Below are 13,498 nucleotides of genomic sequence, written 5' to 3' on the forward strand. Positions count from 1 at the left end.
AACCTGATGTTACTTGTGAACAGAAATACTAGTGAGACAATTTTTCAATGCAACGAAGTTCTTATGATACAAGAACCACAAGAACTTCGTTCTTATGAGACATTTTACTTAAAGAACTAGTTATTAATGGGTACTGTTTCGAGTTACTAAACAATCAAATTATTAGTGATATATTTTACTAATGAAACACTTTACTTTCAACACTATATATTTATGAGCAAAAAAAAAAAAAGCTGTTATTTATGGCCACCTTTACTAGTGCGATTCCGTCACTGTGAGATGCACCCTTATAATCAGCTGGTCAGGTAGTGCTCAGGTTTTATTTCATTATGTCATATGAAATGTAGTGTTTAAGTAATCAAAAATAGTTTATGAAAAAATAGTTATTCAGACCTTCTTGAATGCTCAATGCAATTGTCAGTTGTTCAGTTGTTGATTTTATTGTAACTTCTTTAATGCAGTTGTCCTGCATTCATGTTGTCCTGCATTACCAGAAGCTTTCAAAACGAAACTACGACTAGCCAAAGTGGCCACCTGGGAGACAGTATGATAGTCGACTTTTAGTCGAATTTTAGTCGAAAAAATGACTATAGACCTTTTTAAGATTCCTCGGTGTAAGCAGAGCGAAAAGTCGTGCGGCTAGTCGACTAGTGCGCACCATGGCGGGGGATAGCCGTAACTAGCTGCAGACTTGGCTTGATTCTTCGAATCACCTTGTTGTTCGGCGGATAGGGAGGAAAGGAAAGTCTGGTCCCTCTTTTTTTCATTCTTTCCTTTCCTCCCTATTCTTCCCTCGGGCACGATTTACAAGGTGATTCGAAGAATCAAGCCAAGTCTGCAGCTAGTTACGGCTATCCCCCGCCATGGTGCGCACTAGTCGACTAGCCGCACGACTTTTCGCTCTGCTTACACCGAGGAATCTTAAAAAGGTCTATATTAAAAGTTCGGAAAAAGTCGATTAAAGTCGACTTTTTTGTTTTTCGACTCGACTCGACTTTCCATTTTACAAAAGTCGGTCGACTTCGACTTGGCATTTTAAAGTTCGGTACACGCCACTGCCCTAGAACCTAGAAGTCCATTGAAGATTGAACCTGGGTTGCTCGTCTGCTAAACGTCAATCGTCTGTTTTCAAATTTCATAAAAAAAAAAAAATAAATAAAAGCTTGTGTTTGGTTGTCATGGCCACGAATCTAACAGTTTTAAATAAATTTTTCCAAAATGCCTGATAAAATGCTTGATACGGAAGAAAAACTACCAAATTCTTATCCTATAAAACCCCCACTTGACAAAAAGTAAGTTATTCACTTACATCTACTGTTTGTCTTTGTTTAAAAAATCAAAAATGAATATGTTCACCTTTTTACACAGGTTCAGACCAAATGCAGTGAAGTCTATAATCCAAACCATACTTAATGAAGAACTAAGTGGAAAGCAGTATGACGCTGAACAGAGTCCAGTATGGTGTAGATCAATAGCAGATAAAATAAAGCATAAAATCAAAGGTTGTACAAATTCAATGATACATAAAACAAAATAGATTGTGTTAATGGATTGTATGATTTAGATCTTAACTATTCTAGGTATAAAATAATTGCACAAGTTCTTATTGGAGAGCAGCGAGGAGAAGGAGTTCGGATGGCTACAAGATGTTTGTGGGATGCAGAAGCAGATAACTATGCAACTCAAACCTTCATGAGTGTATAATATTTTATATCCACTCTAAATAACTTTTTTTCTTAAACATTCTCATTCCTTTACTTTACTAGGATTCTCTTTTTTGTGTGGCAGTTGCCTATGGAGTATACTACTATTAAAAAAAGAGCATTGAACAAATAAAATTTATCTTTGAATAGTCAATTTTACTCCTTTCTTTTTCTACCAGTATGACCAATAAAAAAAAAACATGTGTAGAAATGCTTATCTTATTACAAGGAAAATCATGATGCAATCAATACTGGTGTGCATGAGCTGAGAGAATAATTAATAATAATGATCAATTGTATCAACTGCAAACAGAAACAACTAAATACCTTTATTAATGCTTGCTAGTAAGTATGGCCAGCATTTTTGTAACATAAAATTAATCCACTTTCACCACTGAATAAATTTTGCGGACAAACCAAAAGCAAGCAAAGAAACCAATGGTCCCTGTAAAAAAAAAAGAAAAACGCATATTTAGCTAAAAATATTAACAAGTTAAGTTTAAAAAAAAAAATTTACCGGAAAGAAGGAAGAACATGAAAACCATGATGAAAGTGTATCCAAAGTAAAGGAAAGTGGATGTGGCATCTTGAATTTCCAGTTTGGTGACAAAATAGTGGACGCAATAAAGGAACAAGTAAAAGGCTGTAAACCCGCTTGTCAAAAAACTGCGCCACCACCAGTGATAGTCCTGTAAATTAATGAAAATTTAGATTTTGAAACATTTTTCGAACATTCGAAATTTAGACAAACCTCAGCACACAAATGAAAGTAGCAGAGTAGAACGGTAGTTTCTGAACATGTGATGACCAAAATGATGAAGACCAAGAAGAGAAATCCAAACATGTAGTACATTTGGTTGGACCACAGTGAATTTAGGATGAAAAATAGCTGGATGAAGATGCAACCAAACGGCAAAACGCCTCCCATGACGATGCCTGGTGCCGGACGGGTGTAAACACTTTGGTCAGGAACCTGCCGTGGGATTTGATTTGTCCGAACAGGGTGCTCAATGGGCTAAATGTTGATCATTTTAAAAAATTGATTAAAGGCAAGTTATAATTAAAAATATACAACTATGTTGAGATCTAACCCTTTTACGAAAGCCAAAAAATGCACCGACGAAGGTAAGTGGAACCGAAATGCCAAACCAAAGGGCTAACAATGCTACCAATATGCCAAAGGAGATAGCGCCAGAGCTACCTTTGCTCCAAAGAACTAAATTTAAGATGAAAAAGACTCCAAAGACAATCCTACCAAGGTTGTATATATGAAGTCATTAATAATGTAAAAATAAGAAATTTATGAATATGTTTAAAATACCCAGGACAAAGCATGGACGTCAGAAGAACATTCAATTTCCATCTCTCGCCCCCGAATGATTTGTAGATTCGTGATGACACATATCCGGCTGGTGTCCCTAAGCACACGTACAGAACTAATGCACATGTCATTAGAGCACCCCTGTTGGCCGGTGAAAGGAATCCAAGACAAGCAAAGATCAGTGTGATCAAAGTCATGATGAAAACTTGAACACCCGATCCCACAAAAACTGAGAGCAACATTCCCTTTCGCGGAGGGCGGAAAATATCTCCATGAACAAGTTTCCAACCAAACTCTTCTTGTGCGTCTTCTCCAGAATCAATCTATCAATTGCATAAAATTTAATTTCCCCATTTCAAAGTCTTAGCTTAAAAAAATTACTTGATTGTAGCGGGCGATATCTTTGTGCAGGGTACGTAGCAAAATCATTGCTACCATGCCAGATAAAAAGAGGACAATAACCAACGAATTCAAAATGGAAAACCATTGAATGTTAGCACTCGGCATCGATTCGAGTAAATAATCCCAACGAGATGACCATTTCGTCATAGGATCATCCTAAAAACAAAAATAAACATTCTTGAGAATTTCCAGATAAGGTAAGATTATGTAATCGATTCTTACAATGAATTTTACGGAGTAGGTGTACGTGATTGTAAGCGGCTCCTTTAGTTCTTTAGGAACGATCATTGGAGGCGACGTAGGATCTTTTTCTACGCTAAGAGAGCGTAATCCAACTTTGACACCTAATAATCGAAAATGTTAATAATTTATACATATTTTTGTCATACTTTATCAATTATATACTCAAAATTCGCCCAATATTATCATCCAACTCGGCCCCCCAAGTTTCTCCTTTTCCACCGTGATAGGTAATGGTGAGATCAATATGGTTAAAAATGTAATAAGTATCCGGTTTGCTGAAGGCAGGCTAAAAAACAAAAAAACAAAAACATTATAAGTTAGTAAAAAAAAACTCAAGCATTATGAGAATGTTACATTCATAACACAGGCATCTTTTGGTTTTCCAGACTTGGGAAGATAACAGCCCATTGGGAAACCAGTACTGCAGAACTGTTGGCCAGGTTCACCTTGATAACACCATGTTACAGGCATGTTGTCTATTGAAATAAAATGTTATATTTCAACATAACTTTGACACACACTGAATAAAAAGTAAATGATTTACCAACAATCCAATGGTGTTGATAGTTCAATGATATGCCATGAATTAGTTCCTTAATTTTCTTCAGATCATCTTGGTTGCCAGGTTGATATGATTTCTTGCAAGCATAATTCCATTCTTGATTGTTTTTGAATTCCAACTGAATGTGTAGAAATAAGCCATGTTAATAAATTGTGTAACTAGCAATAAGTTGCACTATTCACAAAACCTTGTATGGACTAGAACGAATTCGTTCACCAAAAACAACTTGGCCCAAGTTTTCAACCGGGCCTGTTTCATGGTCATCAGTGCAGAAGTCAAAACTAGTACACAAAAAATGTTAATAAAACAGTTGATGTTGTAAAACTTGAATTCTACATACTGATGGTATTCGTAAGGAATTATAGCTTCTTCTGAATTGAGACGATTAACAAAAACTGGTACATCATTCTGAAAATACAAGAAAGCATTAGAATTTTAAAATTTTAGATAAATAAAATTAGAAAACTGCTTTACTTTGCATGAGTCACTTTGTTTATTTTTAATACAGTAATTGACGGGAGCCAAACCGGGAAGATAAAACCCATAACTTAAATGTAGCAGCAACAATATACTGCTAAAAATTCGTTTGGTCGACATGGCAATCCTCCTCAACTAATCAGTTCAATCCGAACTATAAGGCAATAAATATGGCAAAGGATTTTGTAATCCAACACCGAAAATGATTCGGACTTCTCTTGGAATTTTTTTTGACACGTCAAAGTTTTGCTTACGTATTTCAGAGCTAACCCAAAGATAGGAGACTACTGTACTGCAGACTTGCCAGTTGGCAGTTACCACTAGCGCCGCCAGAGTACGGTTGAGTACTAGTAGTCTAGTACTGCTTACATGTAACTTGAGCCAATCAGAGAACCGTCATTTAAATTCTGTTATGAGAGTTGCCAGGTACTGCCAATATAACAACGTCGACAAAATTTAAACACTACACATTCAGTTGGTCGGCCCTAGCCCTATATACATGCATACTGCCTAAAGTGCCACGTTTTCAGAAAATACAATACCCTTTATCTCTATGCCACGTTGATTAAACCACTATGCACAAATATATGGGCGGCGCCGTATATTCTCTGTATACGGCGTTGAAATAAGATGGTCAAAAATTTCTGTTTCAGGATTTTGGATGTTGAAGGAGTTAAAATTACCTTTAATAAAAAATAATGCCAGTAGGTAATAATTAAGGTATAATAAAGCCATCAATTCATGCCTATGATTGATGATGTGCGAGATTGATGATGTGCGATATTCATCCCGGACTTAAGACAATATTTGTTACGTAAGGCATAGGCAAGGATGCAATTATTAAAACCATTTATTTTCTCGTCGTACAAATTTTTATAAAATTTAAATCAGGCAAAATATGCAAATCTTTTTTTTAGTATAAAGCCTTTAAAAAAACTATTAAATTTGCCTTAGGGCACATTGCCACATACGACTAAAGCTATTCATTTTTATGCAGTTCCTAAGGAAACACCAAGGCCGCAGTTTGTTTCTTTTTTTACTGCCTCAGTCAAAGTTTCGTCCTTGGAGCATCCTCACTCCACCCCACAGTTTTGCTTTCATTCGACTGCTGTTGCGTGTTGTCGATTGTTGGTTAACCTTCTATCAGTTTTGTGTTTTGTCTGCCAGCCTGTCACAGATCAGTTACTAATAAACAGGTTAAAATCCAGTTTTTCGAAACGACATTCGACGACAGCTAGCCTTCTTAATATATACATCTGACCGGTAATTTTGAAAAAGCACGTAAGTATTTGTATGTTTTTTATTTCTAGGAATTTGTGCTGTGGAATTTTGACATTGGTGTTGCATGAATCACTTAGAAAATGAAACTGTTTGTATTTTAACTGATTGGAAATAGCAGTTGATATATGGCAGGAACTCGATAATTTTGTTCTTATGCACAATTTGCCCTTAAGGAAAAGTTAAATCGTGCGGCCTTCGTACGACCTTAGCTGGCAAAAAGCACTTGTATAAAAATGGACGGATTTTTTTAAAAATTAGATTTCAATTCAAAAATTTCTTTAGATTAGAAAACATGCGTCTGTGGGTCAAACATGCTCGCCAAGTCGTCCGTGTTGTTTCCGATGCTGATCCGTGCCGAGAATATTTGGCTGGGACTGCTCAAAAGAACTGCACACTAGCTATTTTGGAGGAGGAAAATGGCAATGGACTTTCTATTATCGTTGACCAGTAAGATGTGATTTTTAATTTAAAGTTTAGATCTAAGCGATTTCTAATCAGCCTACCGCAAGCCTCCGCTTTTCTGTTTATCTTTTTTTTTATATATAAATCTTGTGTAACAATTACGCTTTGTTCTAGGGATGGACTTATTGCTGATATTGGCTACGACGACGTGATGGAACTTAAGTACAAGGATCACATAGTTGAACAAATCATTGACGCTTCAGGTCGCACTGTTCTGCCTGGATTGGTTGATGCTCACACACATCCCGTCTGGGCTGGTGATAGAGTTCATGAATTTTCCATGAAGGTACACATTAATACCGGCTCTTTTGAACTTAATTCTTTTCAATTTACCTTTTATTATTACGACAACCAGTACGGTTGATATTCATTGGCTACGTTGATTTCACAGATTATAAACTAACAGGTTGTCTTTTACACATATTATTACAGCTTGCGGGGGCGACGTATATGGATATTTATGAAGCTGGAGGAGGTATTCATTTTACCGTCAATCATACTCGACAAGCCACCGAGGATGAGCTATACAGTCTTCTTAAACAGCGGTTGATGCGCATGCTCGCCAACGGTATACTTATTCTCCTTTTACTTTGTTTAAATTTTAAAGTTTTCATTTAAATTCATTGAGATTTTAGGGACTGTGTTGGTTGAAGGAAAATCTGGATATGGCCTGGATACTGAAAACGAAATTAAAATGTTGCGCGTCTTGGAGCGAGCTAAACGTGAATTACCCATCGATATTTCGTCAACTTTTTGCGGAGCTCACGCTGTGCCCAAGTACGGAAAAGTTACAAATCGATATTTCAGTTTGAACAAATTTGATTGTCAGAACGTTAAAGAAATACTATTGTTAATGGTCGTATAGGAATCAAACAGCAGAGGAAGCCACCGAGAATGTATTAACTCAGCAGATACCTGAAGTGATGCGTTTACAAGAAATGGGAGAGCTACACGTTGACAGTAATTTTTTTTTCTCTAATTTTCGAAAGTTGTTCAGGTATTACAAATCGAAAAATTCCACGGCTTGGTACTAACTCTGGCATCATTGAACAAATTTTAGAATTGCTAACCCATTCCATTAATTTATACTATTAATTTAACTTCATTGTCTACAAATTCAGGTATTGATGTCTTTTGCGAGAAAGGTGTATTTAATATCGACCAATCACGCAAGATCTTAGAAGCTGGAAGGCAGGCCGGTTTGCGTCTCAATTTTCATGCAGATGAACTGACGCCAACATGCGGAACAGAGGTTGGAATTAAAATATCAATTTAGGGAAATAATATAAATTGGTAAAGCGGAACCATTTTATATAACCGCAGATGGGAGCTTCTCTGGGTGCCGAAGCTATGAGCCATCTAGAAGAGATCAGTCAAGAAGGAATTGCTGCAATGGCTGTGAAACCTTCTGTTGCAGTCATCTTGCCTACTACAGCATATCTTCTTCGCTTGAAGCCTCCGCCAGTTCGACAGATGATAAACCAAGGCGTACCGGTAGCACTTGGCTCCGATTTCAATCCCAATGCTCACTGCCTTTCCATGGTTTGACGATTTTATCATTTCTGGTCGTTAACTTTACAATGAATTCATTTTATTATGTGATGCAGCCGTTGGTGATGAATCTCGCTTGCGTTTTGTTTGGGATGACTTTACCTGAAGCTTTAGTCGCTGCGACAATTAATGCAGGTAAGTTTTATTAATTTGGTTCAAAAAAGAAAATAATCGGACATAGTTATCGATCTGTGAACTTAGCTGCTGCATTGGGTAAACAGAAAACCCATGGCTCTCTTGAAGTAGGGAAATACGGAGATCTGCTGATTTTGAACGCACCGAGGTACAACCTAACACCTAGATATTAAATTTCCCATAGTATTTTCTTTTTACTTTATACTTCTGATTTTTGAATATGTAGGTGGGAACACCTGGTTTATCAAATGGGGGATAATCAACAGATAATTGGACAAGTTATAAAACGCGGTCGCGTAGTTGATCGCGAAGTTTACTAATTAGCTGCTAATTAGTTACCGGTATTGGAATTATTTAAAAAAATTTTTTCTGTTGAAATTTGAAGTTGAAAGAAAATTCAAAATCAACATTTCTAAGTAATTTTTATCTAAAATAATGTTTCAGTAGCTAAGAACAAAATCCAAATCCAGAAAATGACGAAAATTAAAGGCTGAATATGGATGAAATATAAAGAAACTGTAAAATCTGAGAAAACAATAGCATTTGGATTTTCGAATTATGTTATTTGGCTTAACACAGTTTCCGTATCACACGAACTTTAAATCTAAAAAAATATCTTTTAGGATGCACGAACGCTTAATTATATTTAAGAATTGCTCCAACGCTTGTATCAATTCTTTAAAATATTTGGCTGCTGGCTGTATTAAATCAAGGATTTTTTTCATCTTGTTAATATAAATAGCTAGAAAAAGTAATAACAAGTCGACAAGAATATGGTTTTTTAAAGTGGTTGAGAAATCTTTTTCTATAAGTAAATGGTGGTCTTGAAAAGGGCCGATTGGATTGAAAATTCGGAGCTGGAATATGAAGATAACATTTAGCCGCCGAAACCGTACAGAGTGCGGCTCTGGCTTTTCAGTGCGTCCATGGCCGTCACAGTCTTCCTCTTGGTGTGTTCAGTGTAGGCCTTAATAATAAAGAATACTCTTACTTATTGCTAACTAAAACTGGTTCCTACTGAATGTCCTTCCTTTTCGATGATTTCAATGTGCATGAAGGAAGTCTGCTAAATTTTTTGGTAAACAAGAACAGTCATTGAATTATTGTGCACTATTTTGGAACTGCACCCAAACAAGTAAAGTCCAAACTATTGAACAGTAGGCTACGAATTAGTACCATGGGAAACTGAAAACTTTTGAACGAAACTGGTTTGCAAACAAGAATTGGCAGTCGGTTTATTCTTGTGATCCTCGCGACTCATTCTTACAATCCAAACACTTTTATTCAAATTCACAGCCACATTCCAAATCCCTAACTATTTGTTTCCATATTCACAGAAACATAATAAGTCCTTGCCAAAGAAAACAAATTCAGATTTTGTTTAAAAAAATGTGAAAAAACTCGAATTTTTTACAGAATCTAGGCATTCCTAGGGCTGTGGCCCGGGACGTTTTTAGCGGGTTTTTTTTTATGGGTTTTTTAGACGGGTTTTTCTTCTTCCGCGCAGGGAGGAGTATAGAGGAGAAAGCAGTCCTATCCCGCGCTGTTAGACATAGGAGTCCGGGGAGTGGAAGTCGCCACCAGTTGGCAGCACAATGAGGTAGAGGGTAAGTTTTCAGCCGTTTCCCCATTAGCTTGCGTGGAACAGCTGACTACCCGCCGATGATTTTGTTAAATAGCAGGGGTTATTTACAATATTTTTGAAAAATACTTCAAACAAAAAGTAATCAGAATTAAATTTCTGATTTTGATAAAATTTGTACTTTTTACTACACACTTGCACTGTCGCCCCCATAGGCATTAGAAATTTCGACAAATTTTGAAGTGGAAAACTTTAGGGTATAGGGAAGGGTTCTCTGAGTTGGTTTTATTGTAAATCATTCTTTAAATTCGTATAGAGTGAAGAATTCTGCATCTTTTGGCACAAAGAAAAAGATTTTAGCTTGATTTTTAGTATTTTTTGTAAATTTTTGAAAACGCCGTATTTAACACGGCGCATATGGGGGGAAAACGGGTGTACCTAATAAACTGAACGATACCGTAGCGCCGTGGGGGTTAATCCTACGACAACTTCGTGTGTAGAAAAAATGTAGATCATCATTAGATCTACTCAGGGCCAAAAGGAAAAAAATCTAGCCCAAGCGGTTCAAGAGTTATTGCATTTTTTCTAAACACGTAGTGCCATAAGAATGCACTGAAAATAGGGGGGTGTACCTAATAGTTTGGTGGGTACTGTACTTCCCCATGGAAAGTATGACTGACCCGGACAGCCAGCGCACCAAGCGGATGCCCCAATTTTATGGTCAAGATTTAGCAGACGAAACTGCTAGCAGGCGACAGTTCGTAGACCTCTTATTTATAGATCATGCTTATGGGGAAACGGCTGAAAACTTACCCTCTACCTCATTGTGCTGCCAACTGGTGGCGGCTTCCACTCCCCGGACTCCTATGTCTAAGACTCCCCTCTCAGAGGGATAGCAAAGTACTTTCTCCTCTATACTCCTCCCTGTTCCGCGGGTCGGAGCGGGTTGGGCCAACTGAGTGAACGGGTTTGGCCCGGGCCAACCCATGGGTCAAAAAAATTTTACCGGCCGGGTAACGGCCCGGGTAAAAAATCGGGTCAAACACACTTTTTTTTACAAACTTTAAAAAATTCCCAAAATTTCTTAATTATCTTCTTCTTCCAACAGTGACACATCAATTCTGTCTTCTGAACACCCCTTGAACGCCCTTTTCTACCACTTATCCTACTTTTCATGCTACGAAATTATCGTAGAGCATTTGGCGGCAATATTTTGAGGCCGCAGGCATAGAGAATAACGAGCTTCTCTATGTGACTACTAGATGGCGCCACCACTCGGGTTGGCCCGCGGACCCGGGGGTTTAACCCGTCGCCCGCCCCGTTAAAAAAAATGCCTCGGTGGGTCGAGTTGGGTTGGGTTTTTTTTCGTTCAGCCCGGGCGGTGGCCCGGGTTTTCATCGCCCGGGCCACAGCCCTAGGCATTCCATCTATTTTGTTTTAAAAATATAGAAAAAACAAGGAAAAATGATTAAAAATGGATAATGACCTGCACAGACTTGAACCTAACACTTCTCATATGAGAATCAACCATTATACCCACTAGGCTGCCAATTGCTTACTCTCAGTGAATTTGGTGGAAAGAAATGGAAGATTTTGCGGAAAACTGAAATTTAAAATCATACTTTCGTAAAATGGCAACGCATGTGGCATAGGTATAACTGCAAAAGGCAGCTGAGGGTCAGTGGGTGGCTCGAACAAAATTGACACCCAGGGTGAATCATAGATCTGTGGCCGTAACGTAACGTAGGCTATACTTTTTCCTTTTCTTTTCAGTTGTCGAAATATTGACGGTGTGCCTAGGGCCTAAGGCCTAAGGCTATTGCAAGAAAGCCTGTCTGGTTTCATTCATGATTTTTTTTGGGGGGAAAGGCATGACCGGTGGCTAAATGAGCCTATTTCTCCTTTTTCCTTCTTCCCACCTTTCGCTTTGTTCTTAGCCCCCAAAATTAGGACCAAAAAGCCTAACATAGTTCCCGCATGACTCATAGGTGGCTTTTAGGTTGTTCGGATTTTTTTGGACCATACTGTACTTAATGCAGAAGATCAAAGCGCAGTATTCGAGGTTGATGTGCGAATCGTACTTGAGTGACAACCAAGGGTTATAAGGGACGACCCAACGGTTATCTACCTCAAAGTTCGATTGCCCTCTTTTCAAACGATGCGTCAATCCTGTATCTCTTCTTCTGTAAGTTGGGTAGCCGTTGTCGTTGACGATAGTTTCTTCACAGAATGCCTTGGGAAACTTTTTGGCGCACTTCTCACCGTCCATACAGGGGGAATTCTCGTTGATGGCTCCGCAAGGTCCATGAATCATGTGGGAACATGACAATTTCATAGAGGCGAGGATGGGTTCTCTTGTCTGGTATATCTGCGCAGATGGTCAAGTCATTGTCTTTCTCCTTTCGTTGGGACGTCACGTTTTTCAACCCAGAGAAGCAAGTGACGTGGGGAAGGCCGCGTTTCTGAAATTCAATGACATGAATCCTCGCCAAAGCGAAGCCCAAAACTTGGCGCCTGTCGATGTCGTGGACCAACTCGTTCTTCTTTAGATTGTAGACTCTTGCTACCATATCAGGCCGATCCGAAGCCGTAAGGTAGTTTGGGATGTTTGCCGTTATCTCCTTCCACTTCGGGTTACAGGTGAACGTAGAAAGAAGATGAACAAGATGTTTTTTTGTTTTTTTTTTTGTTTTTTTTGGAAGTTTTTATTTTTTTTGTATTTTTCTGATCATTTTCGAGGATAAAGGTCCCTGTTTACAGGTTAAGCAATCCTCATATGGTTAGAACCATTCTTCTTAAACACCCATCAACCTACTCTGGTGGTAGGTCATACGTCCTCGGACGAAGGACACCATTACGACCAACATAGTTAATCGTAAAACTAGCAATAGGCAAGCCTACTGCCCCACTCTGAGCCCGCATAGCGGCACACACCTCATCCAGAGCCGGTCCAGCGTCCTGGATCCCAGGCTCAACCCTCTAAGCGTTTACCACCGGTACGACGGGAAAACGTGCGCACGCGGCCCGATACGCCTCCACAAAGGCGGCGTCCTCATCCTCTCAAACTGCAACTCATCCTCCAAAACGGCAGAAGGCGAACCGGATATGACGGCCCACGGACGACGCGAAACGTCTGGTTCCGGTTGTTCAAAAATGTACCTAAAGGCACGATTACGAACGTCATATATGCGCCCAACATCCAAATTTGGATAGTTCGGAGCGTACGCCCCAAACACGATGGTAAGGATCTCGAGCACCTTCGGCCTACGCCTAAGGGCAGGGAGGGCACCCCGATCAAAGAGATCACAAACAATAAGCCTAGTGGCCCGTAAGGCATGATGGAATTTGTACATTACAGGCGTAGGCGTGTGGATGCACGGATTTTCTGGGGTACCATAACAAACGTCACGCAGGATCGTCTTACCATTTGAATCCATAAACACACGATTGGCGGCACAATATAAATACTCACGATTTACACCGTCCGCGGGATCAGCACCCATCCGCCAGGAGTAGACATGCCCGTCCGTGTTCATGAATATCGCGTGCTTCGCGTCATGGACGGGAAGCATGCGAAATTCAGGCCCAAGTTCGGGATCATTGTCAATACCTAGTGGAAAACGCGCTGCCATGATAGAGAAAAATGAAAGAATTAACGAAAAAATTAGGACGAACAAGAAACCTTCAGAAAGAAGGTTGGCTTGCCAACTTTGCTGCAAATCGACATAGCATCTTGGTATGATTGCTTCATGGCTCTTGGACTGTCGATGAAACTGGAT

At 39.0% G+C, this 13,498-nt stretch overlaps 3 protein-coding genes and 1 long non-coding RNA gene across 6 annotated transcripts; 2 read left to right on the forward strand and 2 right to left on the reverse strand.

The window, feature by feature from the left end:
- Positions 1-1,096: 1,096 nt before the first annotated feature.
- On the forward strand, positions 1,097-1,857 carry LOC124327881 (dynein light chain Tctex-type protein 2B-like). The gene is made up of 4 exons (XM_046786908.1): positions 1,097-1,292; positions 1,369-1,502; positions 1,565-1,698; positions 1,767-1,857. The coding sequence occupies exons 1-4, from the start codon at positions 1,219-1,221 to the stop codon at positions 1,812-1,814; spliced, it is 390 nt and encodes a 129-aa protein (XP_046642864.1). The 5' UTR covers positions 1,097-1,218; the 3' UTR covers positions 1,815-1,857.
- On the reverse strand, positions 1,839-5,036 carry LOC124327880 (transmembrane 9 superfamily member 2-like). Of its 2 annotated transcripts, XR_006916228.1 has the most exons (14): positions 4,706-5,036; positions 4,572-4,639; positions 4,419-4,512; positions 4,214-4,349; positions 4,024-4,145; positions 3,832-3,955; positions 3,649-3,770; positions 3,406-3,582; positions 3,025-3,347; positions 2,795-2,954; positions 2,455-2,718; positions 2,221-2,392; positions 2,031-2,148; positions 1,839-1,968 (listed from the first exon to the last, which is right to left on the reverse strand). XR_006916228.1 is itself a non-coding variant. In XM_046786907.1 (13 exons), the coding sequence occupies exons 1-13, from the start codon at positions 4,826-4,828 to the stop codon at positions 2,081-2,083; spliced, it is 1,953 nt and encodes a 650-aa protein (XP_046642863.1). In that variant the 5' UTR covers positions 4,829-5,036; the 3' UTR covers positions 1,839-2,080. The 2 variants fall into 2 exon arrangements, 1 of the variants encoding a protein (XP_046642863.1); XM_046786907.1 differs by having other exon boundaries at positions 1,839-2,148.
- Positions 5,037-5,699: 663 nt separating this feature from the next.
- Positions 5,700-8,676, forward strand: LOC124325919 (probable imidazolonepropionase). 2 transcript variants are annotated; one of them, XM_046784493.1, is made up of 12 exons: positions 5,700-5,989; positions 6,272-6,436; positions 6,566-6,737; positions 6,884-7,019; positions 7,087-7,228; positions 7,317-7,411; positions 7,573-7,703; positions 7,775-7,993; positions 8,059-8,137; positions 8,204-8,285; positions 8,364-8,478; positions 8,585-8,676. In XM_046784493.1, exons 2-11 carry the CDS (start codon positions 6,282-6,284, stop codon positions 8,455-8,457), a joined length of 1,305 nt encoding a protein of 434 aa, XP_046640449.1. In that variant the 5' UTR covers positions 5,700-5,989; positions 6,272-6,281; the 3' UTR covers positions 8,458-8,478; positions 8,585-8,676. The 2 variants fall into 2 exon arrangements, with proteins under 2 accessions (XP_046640449.1, XP_046640447.1); XM_046784491.1 differs by having other exon boundaries at positions 8,364-8,676.
- On the reverse strand, positions 7,701-8,307 carry LOC124325920. Its single transcript, XR_006915450.1, has 2 exons — positions 8,180-8,307; positions 7,701-8,119 (listed from the first exon to the last, which is right to left on the reverse strand). It is a non-coding gene; the product is annotated as an uncharacterized LOC124325920 (long non-coding RNA).
- Positions 8,677-13,498: the final 4,822 nt, after the last annotated feature.

Source organism: Daphnia pulicaria, chromosome 2 (assembly GCF_021234035.1).
Source record: "Daphnia pulicaria isolate SC F1-1A chromosome 2, SC_F0-13Bv2, whole genome shotgun sequence".
Taxonomy (NCBI): Eukaryota; Metazoa; Arthropoda; class Branchiopoda; order Diplostraca; family Daphniidae; genus Daphnia; species Daphnia pulicaria.